General features: G+C 32.0%; 1 protein-coding gene across 6 annotated transcripts; it reads left to right on the top strand.

Moving 5' to 3' along the window:
* The first annotated feature begins 2,629 nt into the window (after positions 1 to 2,629).
* On the top strand, positions 2,630 to 22,237 carry LOC127701757 (uncharacterized). 6 transcript variants are annotated; one of them, XR_007982209.1, is made up of 4 exons: positions 2,630 to 2,807; positions 4,531 to 4,557; positions 6,777 to 6,885; positions 9,250 to 11,742. XR_007982209.1 is itself a non-coding variant. In XM_052205721.1 (4 exons), exons 1-4 carry the CDS (start codon positions 3,875 to 3,877, stop codon positions 21,374 to 21,376), a joined length of 360 nt encoding a protein of 119 aa, XP_052061681.1. In that variant the 5' UTR covers positions 3,863 to 3,874; the 3' UTR covers positions 21,377 to 22,237. The 6 variants fall into 6 exon arrangements, 1 of the variants encoding a protein (XP_052061681.1); XR_007982211.1 differs by lacking the exons at positions 2,630 to 2,807; positions 9,250 to 11,742 and adding exons at positions 2,877 to 2,963; positions 21,191 to 22,237; XR_007982207.1 differs by lacking the exon at positions 2,630 to 2,807 and adding an exon at positions 2,877 to 2,963.

Below are 22,237 nucleotides of genomic sequence, written 5' to 3'. Positions count from 1 at the left end.
AGATAAATTTGAGAAGATGGATCACATGGTCAACAACTTTGAAGAGATGATAGAAATACAAAAAGGAGAAATTACTAATTTGAAGCAGACAATTGACTTACAAAGCCAGGACATACATTATATAAAAACCAACATGAAACAACAACAACAACAAATTCTAGATCAAAATACAAAAATGCAAGAATTAGATAACGTTTAGAGAAAAATTATGGCGATGTAATATACAGTGACAATTGTTTGAAACAAGATACAGAAAGTTGCCATTAGCCTCAAAAGTGAAGAGATTCTTTGAAGATTTAATGATACATAATGGAGATAAGAAAACCCATATTGTGTTATTTTCGAATGTTGCTTCTGTTAGTCCTATTGAATCATGTAATACTAAATCTTTTGCGGTTAAAGAATTTTTTAGTTAAATACACAGTTCCAAAATCCTGGAAAGCCAAAACAGAAAAAAAAGCACAAAAGAAAAGACAAAAAACCCAACAACATCAAGACCTATAAAGACAGAAATTATGAATGATCAATGGAATAGAAATTATATCGCATTCAAGTATATATTCATGATGCAAAATCAGTACGCACACTTGCCTTCACCAAAACATAGTGAATAGCCTTTTTCACCGTTCCGACATGAACTAAAATCTCTCACCTCAATACAACCAAAACTCAGCCCCTAACACAGAATTAAATGCACTATAATTTAAACAGAAACCAAGAACATAGTATATAAACTCATCATAGATACCAGGATTTAAATTTTGTATTTGCACCAGACGCGCGTTTCGTCTACAAAAGACTCATCAGTGACGCTCAAATAGAAAAAAAGTTAAAAAGGCCAAATAAAATACGAAGTTGAAGAGCATTGAGGATCAAAAGTTCCTAAAAGTTTTGCCAAATACAGCTACGGTAATCTATTCCTGAAGTAGAAAAGCCTTAGTATTTCAAAAATTCAAAGTTTTGTAAACAGTTAATTTATAATTATGATCATATCAATGATAATTCATGTTAACACAAAAGTGCTGACGACTGGGCTGGTGTATGATAATCTATAGATATCAATTTGATTGACTCGTACTCTAATTACATAATTATAAGGCTTTATTTTTGAGAAAATCCCATGCCGCCTAAATTGTTTTATGCTTATTGCACGTACAGACAAGCATAATAGCAGCAGGAAAGCTCTGATGCTTGCGACTATGCTATTGTTGCTTTACTAAAGCTATTAATTTATCAATTTTACTGCACCAGATGCGTGTTTCAAATTTAATGTCTCTTCAATGATAATCGAGGGCCTCAATATTTGTAACCGTAGTATGTCGTATTTCTGAAGAGAGATTAAAATCAATAGCGCCTGGAGATGACTTAAAAAAACTGCAAATATTACATTTTTTAGTGTATGAGCAGGACATTCTAAACCAAAAAGTTTTGTTGTTTGGAATTAAGCTATATCCATTCATTTGTTTTGGTTAGAGATGTCCATTATTATAAAAGTTTTAATTTTACATCCAGAACATATAGCGCTAAATAACATTATAATAATATGGAAATATGCAAAACGGATTGAAAATTGTTTAAGCAATCGAATTCTATTTGAACGTTTTTTTTTTTATAGTTTTTAAAAAACTTTTTCTTGTGAGTGAAGCACAGGTGGAATTTGCCCTGTCTGTTTAAAAAAAAAGAACGAATAAACCCAAGCCTGACTACTGCAAAGTCACTGAAAACATACTTCCGGAATATTAGAATATTTATTAGTTGAAATTTTATTTTGAACTAGATTCCCGTAACTGCGAATACTCTTTGATCGATGCTTTGTAACATTTTCCTGTTGTTTGTTTGTTTTTTTTAAATGTTGATCGAATGAGACAAGAAGTTTTCACCAATTTTTTTCATTTTTTTCTTACGTTGTGCTGTTATACACCACTGTTCCTGGGGAAAAATGAACAAACATGTTAAATCTATTCACATTATGTTTCTGTGCCATTTTAGGAGCCAGTGATCCAGTGGTTGTGATTGGTTGCTGTCCGCCAATTTAATATAATTCTGCATCACTGCATGTTTATCTAGCATTTTAAAATTGATCGGTTGCAACTGAGAGAAAAAATAACGAGAAAAAAACACCACTAAAGTACGTATAGTAGTGGATATCAGTTCATGCAAAAGTCGTTCGAAAGCGTAGAAAATTCAATTAAGCATCACACCAAAAAAATAATAATTATAATATTTTCTCTCTTATAGTTTTTAATATACAAACTTAGTGCGGTATATTAGAGGCAACAGTAGTTAAGCAACGTTCAAATGATTTGTCAGTCTGCAGATTTTAGGTGCATGCATATATATTTTTAGCCCATCTGATCTACTTAAATTATTGGCAATACTGGCTATCTAATGACCATCGCCAATAGAAAAAAATTTAAAAACAGAAACGAACTATGCATATATTGTAAAAGAGAATCGAAATCAAAGAGGTCTAACAAATAATACAAACTAAAATTCAAAAGAAGCTTTTTTAAAAACATGGCTCATTACCTTTTAAAAACATTTCGTTCTTTTATTAAATTTATCCGGTTTTTTTGTGTAATGCTCACGCGTCACATATATTACAAAAGTTAAGTTTCCGAATCTGCGATCTTCAGGGAAGTTGCCCTTGATCCTTGCACTTTATGATAGGATGTTGTTAAACAGAACAATAACATGTGATTAGCGCAAAACGACAAATTTCAGAGAACTGTGAACTGAATTTATATCTTCTTCAATTCAAACTCTGTAGTTATGGCGAGCAAACATTCTTTTAAAGGATACTAAAGGTAAATGTATAAACATCTGTATTTCGGGTCGTTTAGGGTCATCAGCTTTATTGTATTGCTTACGTAACATAGTAAATATGAGAATTCAGGAAGTAGTCCGATCAGTGTTGATATTTTGTATAAGTCGTTTTGTTCAACAAACATTAATAAACAAAGGTAAGTCATCTGAGTTAAATGATACAACTGGCATACACTAAGGTACTAAAACGAGATCGGAAATACTCATCTTCATACCGGTATTTTTATGGATTATATTTTGTAATGTATAGTACTCTTTATAACAATATATTCCCTGTTTACACGATTTAGTTGGATATTGAATCACTCCACCAAGCAAAGTTCACCTAAGATGAATTTGACTATACTGTTTAGGTCACATTTAGTCATTTATCTCCTTACCCATTAAGTATTTATATATTATTGGCTTTATAATATTTGGGTTTGAGCTATTCAGAGGAAGGTAAACACAGAAAATTGCATCGGAAGCACACAACTGATAAAGGGTTAATTTCGTTTGATAGCACTTGGTCGATACCGCTGCTGGGGGGAAGTTAGTCACTAAGGTATCACCAGCACAGCAGTCAGTGCTTCGGTACTGACATGATTGATAACAAACTTTTCTTTATATTTCCAATGGGCCTTGGTGGCCCAGTGGTCTAAGTAGTAGCACCGCTGTATCACGCCTGTCAACACTGAGGTTCTTAGTTCGAATCTCGCACATGGCAGGTGCGCTCGATTCCAATCTTAATTGACTAGGATTGTCAGTTTTCCTACCGAAGGTCTGTGGTTTTCTCCGGGCACTATGGCTTCCTCCACCAATAAAAACTGACTGACACGAAATAGCACAATAGTATTGAAAGGGGCGTTAAACACCAATCAATCAATCAATCAATCAATCAATCTTAAATTTACCGTTAATAAATTGATAAATTATTAGAAACTAAGGCTACAAATCCCGCTATAAATGCTTTTTAGATCCCTTTTAGTCATTTAGCTCCTCACTTTTGTAGGTATTATACATCTTCGGAATTCAAATGATTGGATTTAAGCGTTCCTGGTGAAGGTTAATGATGAAAAGAGCTTCGGGCGGACGAAATAAACAAATGTTAGTTTTATTTAAAGTACAGTAGTGGTTGATTCTTGTAATTATGACTTCAAAGACATTCTATACAATCAACATTTCCTACTCACCAAGTAATTGTCACCAAACTATTTTGGCGGATTTTGTGTTGCTCCCGTTTGGTTTGACATACGTCGGGGTAAAACTTCATACTTGGAAATTAACATTTGTGGATCGGTCTTGTACAAAGCAGGGTTCTTCGTTGTTGTTTTTGTCTTTAGTTTTAGACCTTTGTTTTCCAAAGGACCATGTGTTGGGGACTCGTGTGCCCTGTTGAATTGTTCAGATTTTTTGGTGATTCCTGTTATTCTTTTATATTTTATTTATACTCAGATCACATTAACTTGTACTTGTCCTGATAGGGTACACTGTTTGTCAGTTGACGTTAGATACCAATCAATGTATGATCCATCGTTTTAAGCAATCACTGTTAATCCTGTCATAATTCTAAATACAACCTCTAATTAATTAATGTTAATAAATCTCATTTCAAACTGAGGAAATCTATGGGGTTTCACACATTGTGTATGCAGACTTAGAAGTTACAGCAGGATAAGATGTTATTCGCTGTTCCGTAATAAATACATTTGCTTGTTATTTCAGAATGGGAGAACGTCCTCCATTATTTGTGTAAGTATGAAAATTGTAATGTTGAATATTGATATATACAAATAGTTCTGTTTGGAATGCTATGGAAAAATGAAGTGCCTTTTAAATGGACATGTAGTGATTAAAAAATATTAAAGGTATTTTATTATATCTAAAAGATATACAATGCAGACCGACATTTCAAAGCAAACGCAGAAAGAAGACTACATACGTGAATATCGATTAACAAACGGCATGCACAGTACTTATACAAAAAGTAATATAGATGTGAGATATCATATATTATCGAAACGTTTAGACGACTTTATTTAAAAAAAATAGTTAAAAATTAATAAGAAGTAGAGGATTCGGAAAGAATAACTAACAAGCTACGTCAGTCGTGACATGATTATCGTATCTGAATCCTTACTTCTTTTTCCTTACAATTTTCTTAATTAATCCACTTCGTTTAAGCTTTGACCATAAATCAAGGGAATTATATAACGATAAAAAAGCGAGGCGAAAAACACCAAAAAGATAATCAAACTCATACGTCGAAAATAAAAGGTCCATTCCATGACAAAACAGTGCATAGAAAACTGAATACTGAGCAACAACAGGGTGATCTTATGGGCTCTGGAAGGGTGTGCAGATCCTGCTCCACATGTGACACCTGTCGTATTGCTCATGTAAGTACAAATCCGTTGATAAGTCTTATTCGGTAGGTCACATTCGAAGAAAAGAGGACGGGATTGTCGTAACCACAATTGGAACATATTCGTTGTCATTTGTGAAACAAATATTCCACATCGGTCAACCAACTCGTTATGACGTCCGTAAAATTTTCGAGAGATGATTTCAACTTCACCATTTGAAAATCTTGCATTAAAAGCTTCCTTGTAAGCATCAAATCTATCAAGGAAATCATTATAGAAAATGCAAGCTCTGGAATATCGTATCTACTAGGAGATATATACTACATACGCAGGCGCTGGTGGAATGTTGCTACATATAAATGGAAAGTTCTCAATTTGGAAGCTAAAATCATCTCTTTTGTCGTAAAGTTTTCTTCTCAATCGACCCTCATTATCAATTTCTAGATAAAAGTCAAAATATGAGGCAGACTTAAATGTATATGTGGTATCATTTATTTCAAGTTAGATGGGAAAATGGGTTCAACATAGTCACTAAATGTTTAATTATCTCGTGAAATGACGAATTGTATATATATGGTTCACATATATATTTAGGTATCGAACACGTCATAGAAAGTTCGAAACTTACATTCGGAGATATACCTTAATCTAATCACAGAGAGTTAATGTATTTTCGTTGCTCTTTTTGATTGTCAAGGAAGTTATCAATAATTCTATGTCAGCAAACGTGGCCGAGTTGTTTCTTGTACGAACCTAACATGATGATTTTCGAAGAAAACACGTGCATGTTCGATCCCTATATATGACAATCGCTTTAGAGAGATAAACAATTAGTAAGTTGAATGTAAGAATGGATGATTGATTAATTGTTGCTGGCTTCAAAGGTTATAATGTGAATGAACTTCAGTTGAAAGTAGATTCTTGAGAAATGAACCCACAGTAAAAACAAAACAACTCACGTCAGAGAAATAAGTTCCTACCGTATATTATATCGAAGGCAAACATGTGCAATGTAAACAACATTTGTTAGCTGCATTCATTTACGCTTTATGAGTTTTATGCACAAAATAATATATCAGAATGATGTTCCACAGGACACAACAAAGAAACTTTTCGAACGTTGAATTGATGAATCGTGTGGAATCAAAACCAAACTATGGGCATAAACAGAACAGCCAAAAACTTTCCGCGATACAAAATTCCCTGAGGGATCTGTAATTTTCGTTTAAGTGCTTTTATATACTTTAGCAGTCGGAAATTTCTATCACAATGTATCAGTTTTATAATGGCAGTACCATATCACTGGTTTCTACACACTCTCTATGATCATCAGTCATTTGCACTGTTGTTCCCCCAGAGTTTTAACAAAATAACATCATGACAAAAATTTAAGTGGACACGTTGCTCATTAGGAAAGGCCGTTTGAATCGGTATACGGTATGTATATTTGTTCGAAAGTGTTTTTGATGCTTAAAATCACAAAGACATAATGAAATTTATTATTTGTTAGTAAAAGAAGTTGTTAATGCAATTTGTGGTGAGAGGTGCACGAAAATAAAATAGATATGCAATTGTAAGATAGTATAATCCGACAATCTTTTTCAGGCTAATTCCTATGGTGCTCGTGGTAAAATTGATATTCTGGATAGCTATTTATTATAGATGTTCAGATAGATCCAGAAATTCACGAACCACAATTATTCAACAAACAGTGGTAAGTGTATCGTGAAACATTCAAAATAGCATTTCTTATTCATGACAAAATGTGCAAAAATATTAAAGAAAAACCCAAACTACAACTCGAAAGTTGTTTGTACAGTAGAAGAAAAATTTAAATGAAAATAATGACAAAACAAATTTATCTTTCAACATTTGCGAGTTTGGAAAAAATTGTAATAAGTTTTTTTATCAATGCGTTTATTAAATGTGTTTAAATCAAGCTCTTATAACTTTTAATTGGATAAGTAGTCTCCTTTGATACATGTTTATATATATATATATATATTTGTTAAAATATACTTTTTCACTTTTTTTGGTCTTTTGGAAAATGTTGTTTGTGCTGTATTTAGACCCCTCTAACAAGAAATTTGTTTTGCATGCACACGTATAAAAATTGCGGTTTTATCCAACGCAATCATAGGTTTGAACGTTGTTTTCAATTTAGACTTGTTTATATTTTTTCGTTTGGGCTTGTATTATATTTACCTTCGGGTTTATATGATCCGTTCATCCTATTTTGACTCCTCAAAATTCAAGAGTCTATCCTAAATTGAGGTAAATTATGTGGCCTTTCAATAACCGTTTCGATTCCTAACATCACTGAAGAGACATTAATTGTCGAAATCCGGATATGGTGTACAAAAAATCTTTGCACCTTGTTTGCGGTATACCATCTTCGCCGCAAGTTTATTGTTTTCTTTTTGGTATTAAATTTATAGTTACGATCCATTTATTACACCTTGTGATCCGTTTATTTGGCAATCGCCAATGGCAGTCAGCAGGATTTAAGAACATTTGTTGTTCGACCTGTTAGTCAAATGCGTTTTGTTAAAATATACTTTTTCACTTTTTTTGGTCTTTTAGAAAATGTTGTTTGTGCTGTATTTAGACCCCTCTAACAAGAAATTTGTTTTGCATGCACACGTATAAAAATTGCGGTTTTTATCCAACGCAATCATAGGTTTGAACGTTGTTTTCAATTTAGACTTGTATATATATATATATATATATATATATATATATATATATATATATATATATATAAAGAGAATTCCTTTATAATATACTACTAAACAAATTTGAAATTTAGACGATTCAGAAATGACATATACAATTGAGAATGGAAACGGGGAATGTGTCAAAGAGACAACAACCCGAATAAAGAGCAGAAAACAGTCAAATGCCACCAATGGGTCATACACACAGCGAGAAAATCCTGCACCCGGAGGCGGTCTTCAGCTGGCCCCTAAACAAAAATGAGTACTAGTTCAGCGAAAATGGACGTCAAACTAAACTCCGAAGCATATAAATGAACCAAAATTAAAAAAAAACACCATACAAGACTAACAAAGGACAGAAGCTCCTGACTTGGGACAGGCGCAAGAATGCGACAGGGTAAATAGATATAGGAAGATGTGGTATGAGTGCTAATGAGACAACTCTCCATCCAAGTAACAATTTATAAAAGTAAACCATTATAGGTCAAGGTACGGCCTTCAACACGGAGCATTGGCTCACACCGAACAGCAAGCTATAAAGGGCCCCAAAAATTACTAGTGTAAAACCATTCAAACGGGAAAACCAACGGTATAATCTTTATAAAAACGAGAAACGAGAAACATGTATGAACTACATAAACAGACGACAACTACTGTACATCAGATTCCTGACTTAGGACAGGTGCAAACATTTGCAGCGGGATTAGACGTTTTAATGGTACCAAACCTTCTCCCTTTTTTGAAACAATAGTTTAACATCACAACATAGAAAGACACACTATAAAATATCAATTGGAAGGCTGTTTTGTGAGATCTCAACCCTCCCCCATACCTCTAACCAATGTAAAGTAAACAAAAACACAGCAATAGGCACAGTAAAACTCAGTTTAAAAGAAGTCCCAGTCCGAAGTTAGAATAGGTAAGAGAAGAAACTAAGCAAAATGACAATGATACATAAATTAACAAAGGATACAATACAATATTAAGTAACAAAAGCATACGAAATATGTGTGTAAATAGAGATCTATTACCATAAAAGTGTTTTTTATTAACACAGTAATGCATCTTTAATTTATTTATGGTCTATCGATTTCTCATGCATGTATTAGTATATATCCTGGATGTTTACAGCATTTTGTAACTTTATTATTAATTGAAAATACATTACAATGCTAATGTTTTATTGTAAACATTTGAATTGTCGATAAATCTTGATTTTGCTTAAATTTCTATAAGTTAACACTACCGTATAAATGAATATAAACAGCATTCACTTAAAAAGGGATAAGAAGGTCATGCTGACACACATTTAAGTTCTCTTTTCAATCAGATTTACACAAACGTATTATTTTTTGTTTCAGATTCAAGGGCAAGTCGATAATGGTATAACTGGTATACAAAACCCTGGATATATGCAGCAGCCTCCAATTGATACCGAAATACTCAGTCAAAACGCAACACAAGCTTCGGTACCACCAGCCTACGACCAAAACACAAAATCACCGTGCTTTGCAGAAAATTATAGTTCACAGCGTTATTAGTGTACCTATTTTGTAAATCTAATATAGGGAATCAGGAGCATATAAATTGACGATTAACTTTGAATAAATCTATAGTTCTTGTGTGTTGCTTCTCAGTTTCCATGTACATATGTTACATACATAATTGAAATAAACAAAATGCAAGAAAGAAGATTCAATAAATGAACAAGAAACAATTTTAAGCTGTAATAATTGAGTCACGCTTTTACATCCCATATGAATATCAAACATCACTGAAATTTCGACGATGTATCAGTATTTTCAGATATGCCTTATTCAAACATGTTCTCTACCTGACTGTGTACAATCACGAACTTTCACATATCTCATGTAGGGCAACTACAAGTGTCACAGATTTGAGTTATTACCATACAAGGTTTGTAAGTCAACCAACTGATGTGATATATTCATGATAATACATTTTACGTATTACAAAAATGGCAATTAAACATTTTGATAAGAAATATTGTGCACACTATATTAATGTATATTTTTTTTTCGTTTACTATCAGGAGTGAATGTATTACGGTTGGGTTATTAATGCCAAGAACTACTGTCTAACTTCTAATATTATATAAACTTCCCTGAAGGGTTGTTCATTCATATCCTATTTGGAAGTAAATATAATCATGTAAAATATTGTATGTGAAGATGAATATTTAAATTGTAAACGGATCAGAACAATATTTAAAATATAACTTACCTATTCTTTTCAGGAAATATTCAAAATACGAAATTCATTATATATTCCATGATGCGTTTACGTTCCGAATTAAACTCCTTCTTATTTCTATGTTTAAGATATTTGTAATTGTGGTATGTCTTTGTTTGAATATATTTAACTTTGATACATCGATACTTACAGAACGCAAGGTTGTAGAACTTGTTTTTAATTTTTAACACACTTTGTCTTCACTGTCTTTATTTAAGACAATGTTGTTTTTGTTGTTGTAATAGTTATTATTGTGTTTCAATTAAACAATGTACACATTTTGAAAAAAATAATGTTCAATAATAATTTTTAAAAATCAATCAATTACTGCAATGCTTCGATTATGTTTAAAAAATTGGCTGTATATTGCAATATTATTTTTTTCGAAATAGATTTTTGTCCAGGGTTGACATTTCTTTAGACAATATCTTTTCAAGTTTAATCATGTTACAGTAATTGACGTTTCGTTACGTTTTATATTATTTCAAAACTGGTAATTATTATCCATTTTAATATTTTTAATTGAAGATACAATTTCCCTTTTTTGTCGCAAAGTAGTTTATCAGACGGAATATGACAAAGATTATCATACGAATAAAGGAGGTGTTGCAACAGTTACAACAGCAACATAATGAAATCAGAAAGGCATTTTTAAATCCATAAACAGTTTTGAAAATAGACAAGTACCTTTAACATAATAGTAAGTCAAGCTCTAAATCGCTAAAAGGCTATGCACAATTGGTAAATAAATTAAAAAGAGACAACCACAGATCTTCCCTTAAGTAACCTTGCATTTAAAAAAAAAAAAACACTGAAAAATAAACAGATATTTTGTTGTAACATGGGACAGACATGATAAAGAGAAGTAACATATACTGAAAATGTCACGAATAGGAACTTCACTCTACAATTTCGACATAACAGACGACAAACTCACAGCTGCAAGTACAGCGATATGACGGGAGTAGACCTGAATTAAAGGAAAGCACATTAATGAATGAGTTTGTAAAAGAGGGTTTCATCAATGCTTTAGAAACCTTCATGTGAATTAGAATTAAATTTCTTTCATGACGATTGATGCATGCACCGTAGAAGACATTCACACTGTTTCGGTCGGTTTGGAGTTCATGAAATTTCCGCAGGCTTTTTATTTTTATCTTGATTTGTATAATTTAATGACTAGAACAACGGTAAACAACTATTGCCTTTAATTTAGGAGCTTATTTTATATACTTATAAAAATGATGAACACAAACATACCAGTGATGTTTTAAAGTTTTATCCTTTGACCTAGATGTACCTTCTTATTTTTAATGCTACGGGAAAGAATGCTCGAAATACTGATAGCAAGCTCATAATACTCTATATTAATCTTTGCAATCATTTATTACGTTCTATCATTATTTAACAGATTGATACATGAGGTTAAAAGGTATGAAACTGCATGTTGAAAGCTAAATGATTATTTTAATGTTTATAAACTCATTTACATAACACTATCTATAACTCAAAGGTTGATTAATCAAATTTGAAAGTTAACAGTTTTCATACTTTATAGTAGCTTAACCATAATGCAATACAAAATGTCTGCTACTTCTTGATCGATTGTTTTTGTTTTATATATTTATAAGAGGGTTATCCAAAAACAAAATAATAATAGTTGAGATCAGTTGTTCTATTTAACGTCGAAAGTTTAGTATTAAATACAAAGTTCAATTATACGCTAAATAATTGCAGTCTTGAAACTATTTTAATGTATGAAAATCCGACTTTCATATGGCATTCTTGGCTAAGTGTTTGTTATAACCACAAAGAGGTAAATACAACATAATATCCGTTATCAGATGACCGTAGTCATTTGCTCATAGAGATGACTGAAAACTGCAATTTTGAAAGATGTAAAAAAACAAAAAAATGACAATAAAAGGTATGAGCAGGACATTCTTAACCAAACCCAAATTTTTGTTGAAAGTATAGCTTCATATATATAAATTAGTTTTTGTGGAAGTCGTCCATCGATGAAAATTTTTTACAAAAAATTTATAATTTTTAATTTTGCATCAATAATATAAAGCGCTTTTATTATATGGAAATATGCAAAATGGATGGACGATTGTTGATATATGATATGACTGTAAAATAATCGAATTCCAGAAGGATTTGATTTAAAACTTTTCCTTGTGGATGAAACGCAATCAGAGGGAATTGATCCTAACCGTTTCAAAAAGTCACAAATAATTCGAAAACATCGTATGGTTATTAGTGGAAATATAACTTGAAACTAGTTTCCAGAGACTACGAGTACTCTTTGATGTTTTTTGTTTTGTTTCGTTTGTGCTGATCAAAATAGTCATGAGTTTTTCACCTGCTTTTGCAGTTTTCGTATGTTGTGCTGTTAAACCACTGTTCTTGAAATAGGTTGGAAGAATAACAAACATATTGAACCCATCAACATTATGTATCTGTGTCAAGTATTGAGCCTGTAATCTAGTGGTTGTGGTTGGTTGCTGTCCGCTATGATAGTATGATACAGCATTAACTACATGTTTATTTAACAATTAAAGTTGATCTATTGTAATTTGAAAAATGGAAAACACCAGCTAAAGAACGTAAAGTAGTGGATATATTTTCATGCAAAAACCATTTGAAAGCGTAGAATGTTTAAATTTCGTCACATAAACAATAGTAATTATAAAAAATTCTCAAAAATATTTTTCAATTTACGAAACACAAAGTTTCTGTGATACAATCTTATGGCGGCAAATGACAGACAACAATAGTTTACCGATGTTCAAATCATTTGTCAGTCAGCAGATTTTAAGTTTAGTCTACTTGATCTATCAAAATTATCGGAAATAATGTCCAAGTACTTTCACCAGTAAAAAAAATCGAAAAACAGAAACGAACCATACATTGATTGCATAAGAGTTATAGAACCAAAGAGGTCAAAGACAAAGATACAAACAAACTTCAAAGGTGGCTTTCTTGTAATGCAAGGGTCCTATATGTTTTAGAAAAAACCATTTCGTTTCGATTTACTCCCTATCAGTTTTTTTTGTTTGATACTTAGGGTCCAGCCGATTACAGACGTTAGGTTTTCCGAATTGTGATCTTTCAAAGGATTTGCCCTGGAATCCTACACCCAGAAGTGGATGCATCTCGCAACACCGCCCCTTATGCCAAATATGATAGCCGTGTGCTACGGTCTTTGATATACGATCGAACTAACAGTGCTTTAGCAGAATTACTGATCAAATGGTATATGATTCTATTTTCAATGTACAACTTATATTATCATGATTGTTAGAACTACACTCGTCAGGTGCTTTATAATCGGATATAGTCAATTAGAATAATAACATCCGATTAAAACAAAACGCAAATTTAGGAGCACTGTTAAATGAATTTATCCTTTTGTTCAATTCAAATTTTGAAGTAATTACAAGAAACTATTCTTTTAAAAGATGATCAAGGTTTTTCGCTTCGTTTCGGGTCGTCAACTTCATTGTATTGCCTACGTAAAATATAACATATAAAGTTACAGGAAGTAGCCGAATTTGTGTTGATAAACATTTTATTTTATATAAGCCGCTGTTTTACAAAAAACATTGATAAATAAAGGTAAGTCATCTGTAAAAGATGAAATCGTATTAATTTTAAAATGTTTAAAAACGAGATTGGAAAGACACATTTTCATATTATTATGGTTTTCTAAATATAAGACAATTAATTTATATCATTCCTATATTCAAGTTTTTAGTCATGGTGGCCATGATGGTTAAATTTTAAGAACAGAAACACAAACAAAAAAATATAATAATATCGAGCTCCAAATAGATTAAAGATATCCTGAAATACTGAAGGACTTCCTGAAAAAAAGCAATTTTGACCGATCATTTGTAAAGTTCATGAAATATAACTGGATATCATGAATTCGAATTATGAAGGCATTGAAATACTTTAGAATAAAGAGAAAGAGATATGGTATGATTGCCTATGAGACAACCATCCACCAAAGTTAAGTGGATGTATTAAGCAATTAAAGGCGACCGTCCATAACTACAATAATTTTGCCTTAATCTGCTCCTCATACGATCGGGATGATAAATGTTTATGTACATCATCGAGTAGTGTTATACAACTGTGGAAATGTTCTTCAAATATCTGTCTAGTCCGCTTAAATTGGTAGATTTGCCGAGGGAGACAGAGTGATTCTTACATTTGCACTTCAAAACTTTGTACAGCTATTTCTATCCATTTTGTGGACGACCATTTGCTATTTGGGTGGAGAAGGTGGGGAAGGACTTTTTTTTGCGGATTTCAATCTTTCATAACGTTATGCACGCTTATATTTGTTGCGCGAAAATTTATTTTCACTTTTGTACACACCTGTTTCCTGCACTTTGTGTTTATTTAAAATATATTCATTTAAATCCTTTCTTATGCAAGGTTATTCATTTTCGGCTCCTACCAGGCCAATATGTTAATTTTCAAAATCTTCCTGTTCAAGCTCTTGGAAAATCAAATGATTGTCTCCTTAATTATACAAAAATAAAATTACTTTCGAACTTCAAAGCTAGAAGATTAGTGAAGAAATAAAATTGCATATGGGTTTCATTTACATCTATTAATTCATAGTTGATTAAATATTGGATATGCCTTTCTGTGTTCTAACAATTAGTCAATAATAAAACATTCTAGAAAAAAGTAAACGCGTTTCCGTTTAAGAGTGATACGTTGCAGTTGTCTCCCTTTCAATGAAATACAATTTTTTGATGTATTCTCCCTTTACAAATAAGAATTTATGTCAATATTTGTGCATTCTTCAAAAATTATCACAATACTATATACCAAAAAATGTTTGTTAGTTTACTATAAATCTTATAAAAAAAATACCTGACAAATTTTGCTTTGTTGAAAAAATATTACAGAATATGTTTGTTCCCTGGTTGAGGGTAATTAGATAAAGGCAAATTTCCGAGTTAAGGGTAATTTCTGGATAAGTGTATGACATACCACTGTTGGTGGAACGTTAATCCCCGAGGGTATCATCAGCTCTTTAGTCAATGTTTCGATACTGACATGATTTATAACAAAATTTTTATGTATTCTCCGTTAACGAATTAATAAATTATTTAGAAATCAAGGTTCCAGTTCCCTCAGGCTAAGATGACCTGAGATAAATTTGAACTTTTTTTCAGATCCCTTCAATCATTAAGTTCTTGACGTCTGTATGTGTTTATACATCCTTGACTTCAAATGTTTGGATCTAAGCGTTCACAATGAAAGTTAATCCAGAAAAGCGTATTGAACGCACGAAGAAGATACGTAGTTGATGGTTCTTGAACAGGACTTGTATTTATGACTTCATAAAAATATCTATACTATCAACCTTTCCTTCCATCTCGAGTAAATGACATCAGACTATTTAAATCTGGCTTTGCGAGTCGGTCTTATACAAATCAAAGTTCTCCCTTATATTTTTATATTTCTTAACATCAAGCGTTGGTGGTAAATGTGTTTTGTTGTACTATTTAACAAGCAGCTTAAGTGATTCCTGTTATCTCCTTTTATGTTTTATTTATACCAATATCACATTAACCTGTACTTGTCCTGATAGGATACACTGTTTGTCACTTGATGTTAAACACCAATAAATAGCCTTTACCCAGTATTTTTTTATTTTGTTCTTGTGATTCCGTTTTTGAAGAAAAAATACTTGTTTGTTAGTTGTTGTACGGCAATCATATGAAAATATATCTTAAAAAAATGTGGACCAATACATAAACTGTTCTTAATTAGAGACTACTGAAATTTGCATCCGATTAATTTTGAGTCCTGGGCTTTCGGTCTTAAAACTTTACTTCAGTACTCGGAGTCTCGAAACACCATATCCTGTATTTTGATTGATTGAATTCTGAGTCTGAGTCTGCTCGAAATATTTATGACCACAACTTGCAACATTTAAATTTAAGATGCAAAGCTTGATTCGGTGATATGTATTATGACATTGTCATTGACTTTAAACATTACGTTTTCCATTTTATGATTCGACGTTGTCACAACTGTTTGTCCGTAGTCAAAGACATTACTCAATCAAATAGTGCTGAGAAAGCATGACAATCTGGAAGTTGTTTGTCACTGGTTACACACTATTTTAAACATATTATTATTCTCCTTTCGTCAACAAGCAATAACTGTAAATGCTACAATAAATCCATGCATCCATCGTTTTTGGGCAATCACTGTGAGTCCTGGTACAATTATACACGCTTCTCTGAGGACATTCTCTAATAGGTCAATTTTGATAAATCCCATTGAAACGGACGAAATATATGTCGTTTCATACATTTTGTATGAAGGCTTACACGTTACATTATTGGCTGTTATTCTCTGTTCTGTAATACATACATATTGCCTGTTATTTCAGGATGGGAGACAGTCCTCCATTATTTGTGTAAGTATGCATATGTTATGTTTAATATTCTTATAAACAAATAATTCTGTCTGAAATGTAATGGGAAATGTTGTGTCGTTTAAATGGACATATAGTTATTTAAAAATATTAAAGGTATCTCATAATATAAAAAAGATAAAAAATGTAGACCGACTATAAAAAGCAGATGCTGATTGAAAACTACATACGATTATTATTTTATAGCTTTTCGCAAACGGCATGCGCAATACAAAAAGTCATATAGATGTGAGTTATCATTTATTTTCGAAATGTTTAGACTTGTGCTAAAAAATAGCACAGTAGAGGATTCAGAAAGAAAAACTAACGAGCTACGTCAGACGTGAGATTGTTATTGTATCCGAATCCCTGCTTCTTATACAATTCTCTTTTCTAAACTATTTCGTGTAAAAAGCTTGTTTAAGATTTAAATAAAATCAAAGGAATTATATAACGATAGTAGATTGTATCCATATGGTTCACATGTGTATTTAGGTATCCAAAAGTTAAAGAAAGTTCAAATTCTTAGTACCGGATATACACATTATTCTAATCACAGAGAGTTTAATGTGTTTTTGTTTCCGCCATATGGAAATAGATTTTGTTTTATTGCCAAATAATAATTCTATGTCAGCAAACGTGGTCGAGTTGTTTCTTGTATGGAACATAGACTATGATGCTTATCACAGAAAAACGTGCAAGTTCGAACCCTAAATATTACATTCGCTTTAGAGAGATTAAAACAAAAAGTAAGCTAAAGTTTAGAATGGTTGATTAATTAATTGTTGCTGACTTTAAAGGTTAGAACATAAGTTAACTTCAGTTTCAAATAAATTCTTGAAACATGATCCACAGAAAGAACACTAACGCCAGAGAAATAAGTTGATAGAATATCCTACAGTATTGTACATTAAAGCAAAACATGTGCAATCTGAAAAAATATGTTTAACCCCGCCACATTCGTTATGTCCCTGTCCCAAGTGTCAGGAGCCTGTAGTTCAGTGGTTGTCGTTGGTTCTTGTCTGTCATATTTGTTTTTCGTAAATTGTTTTGTTATAAATTAGGCCGATAGTTTTCTCAATTGAATTGTTTCATATTTTTCATGTCGGGGCCTTTTATAGCCGACTATACGTTATGGGTTTTTATCATTATTATAGGCTGTACGGTTGCCTATAATTGCTTACATCCACTTTATTGGATAGTTTTTTTATTGGCAATCATACGTCATCTCCTTATTTTTTTTATAAATAAAGGCAACAGTAGTATACTGCTGTTCAAAAGTCATAAATCGATTGAGAGAAAACAAATCCGGGTTACAAACTAAAACCGAGGGTAACACATCAACTATATGAGGAAAACAACGGAACAACAGAAACACTAAAGTGCAACAAAAACAAACGCCAACATACATAGAAACGAACTATTTGATAACAACTGCCATATTCCTGACTTGGTATAGGACATTTTGATAAAACAATGGTGGGTTGAACCTGGTTTTATAGCTAGCCAAACCTCCCGCTTATATGGCAATGTTAAAAAATATCGATAAAAAGACAACACTACGTGACAGAAATACAGCACATACAAACGCAAGAACACTCAGCACAGAGAAACGCACAAATAAATAATATAATAGTCGTTACAACATGTAAACCACAGAATAAAAACGAACATCTTCCATTGACGACGGCACAGGACATCACAAACAGTGACGTATTTTTTTAACGAATATATAATCCTGAAATTCATACAATTATTTTCATAATACTAGTCCAAACAATTATCATGACTATGACGGTATTGAAAGGCTATTTTAAATAAATGCTGTGACGACGTCATAATAATTTGGACTAGCACAATATTTATCCATGGAAAATGGAAATTAACTCGACTATACTGACAAATAAGACATTTAAAAATACAAAATTCAAACCACAAACGATAAGACATAGCACAATATCTAACCGAAACCACAACAGAAACATCATAAATAAATACATGAATGTTGGATGTATAAATACCGAGGCACGTCGTATAGCAATGCAAATTCACACTCGGCAAAACAGTCATATTCGGGAATAGGTCACGTTCGGCACTTGGAAGACAGACGACGTAGATTTAAAACAACTATCTAAGAGGTGGTAAAAATGTCATTAGTTAGTTTAGACACAGACACATCGTATGGATCAACCAATTCGTGATGGTGTCCATAAAATTTACGGAGTGTCATTTTTAATCTTTCCTCCTCTGTTGAAGCAGTTTCTGCGTAAGGAGAACACTCCTGTTTATGAAGTCTGTATAGTGTGAACATGCACGAGCATAACGTATCAATTGAGATATGTAAACGCCATACGACATAGCAGAGGGTATGTTACTGCTGAGAAATGGGAAATTGATAATTGAGTAGTTGAAATCAACCCATTTATCATAAATTTTAGTGTGAAGTCATCCATCTGTGTCAATATTGAGGAAAAGATCAAGGTATGTAGCAGTCATTCTAGTATCAGTAGTATCCTTAATTTCAAGTTCACTTGGATATATGAGATGCAAGTACTCACTGACATATGGGTTATTCAGTGATAGGACATCATCAATATATCTGAAAGTAAAATTAAAGAATTTTGCAAGGTGCTTTTTCTTTTTGTCTTTTAGAAGGTTCTGAATGTATTCTGCTTCATACGAGTACAAAAACATTTGTTACCTGGATATATTTTTCGACAGAAGCATATATAAGAAGACGTGAGGCAATGTATGTACTAAATGATATATCAAAATTTTATTCCCCTGGAAACTTAAACGCAAAAATTATGAAAGCAAATTTCATAAATCGTGTTGAAATCAAAACAAAACCAGGGCATATACCGAACAGCCAAATATCATCGCAGGAAAACTCCCCTGAGCGAGCTGTAACTTTCATCTTAGTGCTTTTATCCTGGTATATGATGATTTTATTTAGATACTTTATCAGTCGGAAATGTCAATCACACTGTATTGCCTTTATAATGGCATTACCATATCACTGGTTATTAGATGGATGTCTAAGCTCTCTCCAGATTTACCAATCATTTGCACTGTTGCCGACACAGTTGTAATAAATAATCTCATGTAAAAAAATTTATTGCACATATTGCAGATTGTTTAAAGAGGTTTGATTCGGTATTAAGTATTTGTACCTGTCTGATAGAGTTTTGATGTTTAAATGCACAAAGACATACTGAAATGTATATTTGTAGGTAAAAAAAAATTTATCATGCAATTTTTAGTATGGGGTGCACGAAAATAAAATGTGTAGTTGTAATATAATATAGATTATGTATTTTTCAGGATACTTCCTATACTGCTTGTCCTAAAAATAATGTTCTGGGTAGCTGTTTGTTACAGATGTTCAAATAGATCCCGAATTTCACGAACCACAATTATTCAACAAACAGTGGTAAGTGAATTGGTGAAACATCTAAAATAACATTCAAATATAACATTTCTAATTCATAACTAAATGTGTAAAATATAAAAAGGAACTACAACTCTTAAAATTCATGCACAGTAGAAATACCTCATAGTGAATATTGACATTTGCAAATTCTTGAGTGTTTGGAAAAATTTGTAATATTTTTTTTTAAGCGTTTATCAAATGTTTAAAGCTGTCTAAACTAATGTCGACTTTAGATGGATTTGACTATTATTTTTATGTCCTTTTTGGTCATATAATTCTTCAACTTTTTCGGTTCTTATACATCTTTGGTTTTCAAATATTCGGATCTCAGCGTTCCTGATGAAGATACATTCAGAAAAGCGCGTCGAACACATGACATTTACATGTATATTGTTTTTATTGTTTTTCTCTTTTAACTTTTACTAAAATAAACGTTTTACATTCAAACCTGTATATTTCTTTTTTTTTATTTGGGGCCTCGGTGGCCGAGTGGTCTAGGTAGACGAACTACTGTATAACTAGCCTGTCAACACTGTGGTTGTGAGTACGAATTTAACACGTTACAGGTGCGCTCGACTCCAATTTTAAATACAACGAGGATTGTCAGTTTTTTTGTTGAAGGTCGGTGGTTCTCTCTTGGCACTCCTGCTTCCTCCACAAATAAAAACTGACCGCCGAGAAATAGCACAATAGTGCTGAAAGTGGAGTTAAACAAAAACCAATCAATCAATCAATTTTAATTTCAATACTAAACCAATTAGAAATTTAAGCGATTCAGAAATGAAATACAATATTAAGTAACAAAAGCTTACGAAATATATGTGTAAATAGAGACCAATCACCATGATTTATTTAAGATAATACAGTAATGCATTTTCGATTTCTTTATGGTCTATCGACTTCTAATGCATGTATTTGTATATATATCCTGCATGTTTAAAGCAGTTGGTATAATAAATAATCATTGAAACTCATTTGACAATGGACATGTTTTAAAGTAACATTTGAAATGTTGACTAATCTTGATATTGCTTATATGTCTGCCTGTTAACAATACCATACGAATGAAGTTACCTAGTATTCATTTCAAAAGCGATAAGAAGCGACACGCATTTCATTTCTCTTTTCAATGTGAGTTATACAAATGTATTTTTTTTATCAGACTCGAGGGCCAGTTGATAATGGTATTACTGGTATAGAAAACCCTGGATATATGCAGCAGCCTCCAGCTAATACGGAAGCAACCATACCAAACTCATCACAAGCCCCGGTACCACCATCATACGATCAAATCACCAAAGGACCGTGCTTTGCAGAACAGTATGATCAGGATACACCGCGTTATTAGTGTATTTTATTTTGGTGACTACGACTGTTATTACTTGTTTTTATTGCTTACCGTTCACCTTTATTCAAAGGTGTTTTGTTTTTAACCTATGTATTGTAATAATAAGTATCAGTAATATTTGTAGTTTCTTTTTAATAATCATGAAACAAAGTCGAAAGAATCTTTACATAATTATTTTTTATATGTGTTTTGGGGAATAAGATGCATGTCAATTGATTATTAACTTTGTATAAAGCTTTAATCGTTTTGTGTTGCTTCAAAGTTTCAATGAACATATGTTACACACAGAATTGACATCAAGATTAATGGAAGAAAGTAGAAAGAAGATTTTATAAATGAATGCTGATTTAAGGGCATACGATACAGTAGAGATCCCTCATTGAATTTTTCTTGAAATTTTCGGAGAAATCAATTTCAATGTGTACTTTTAAAATATGCAAAGAAAAATATACCTTCTTGACTTACTATTTTTAGATAATTTGGTTCGAAATATGCATATTTGAAGTAAAAAACCCTGAAATTTCATAAATAAGGACTTTTAAGGAAAGTAACAATACTTTTGAACGAACAGTCATAACTTAATTGGTTTTTTGTGAAATGTTCCCTTGATCCATGGCATCAACATGCTGTAACAATACCTAAATTGAACGATACCTAAATTTTTATTTCGATAATCACAGAACTGAAGGTTATGGAATTCGGTTGTTTGTTTTAATATACATTAGACTTAATTGTTTTTATTTAAGACAAAAATGTTCCCTTGATCAATGGCATCAACATGCTGTAACAAGATTAAGGTTAAAGCAAATTATTATTTTCTGAATTTATATTACTATTAGTGAAATAAAGAAGTTGACAATA

Source organism: Mytilus californianus, unplaced genomic scaffold (assembly GCF_021869535.1).
Source record: "Mytilus californianus isolate M0D057914Y unplaced genomic scaffold, xbMytCali1.0.p SCAF_5, whole genome shotgun sequence".
NCBI lineage: Eukaryota > Metazoa > Mollusca > Bivalvia > Mytilida > Mytilidae > Mytilus > Mytilus californianus.
This window is presented reverse-complemented; position numbering and strand designations above follow the sequence as displayed.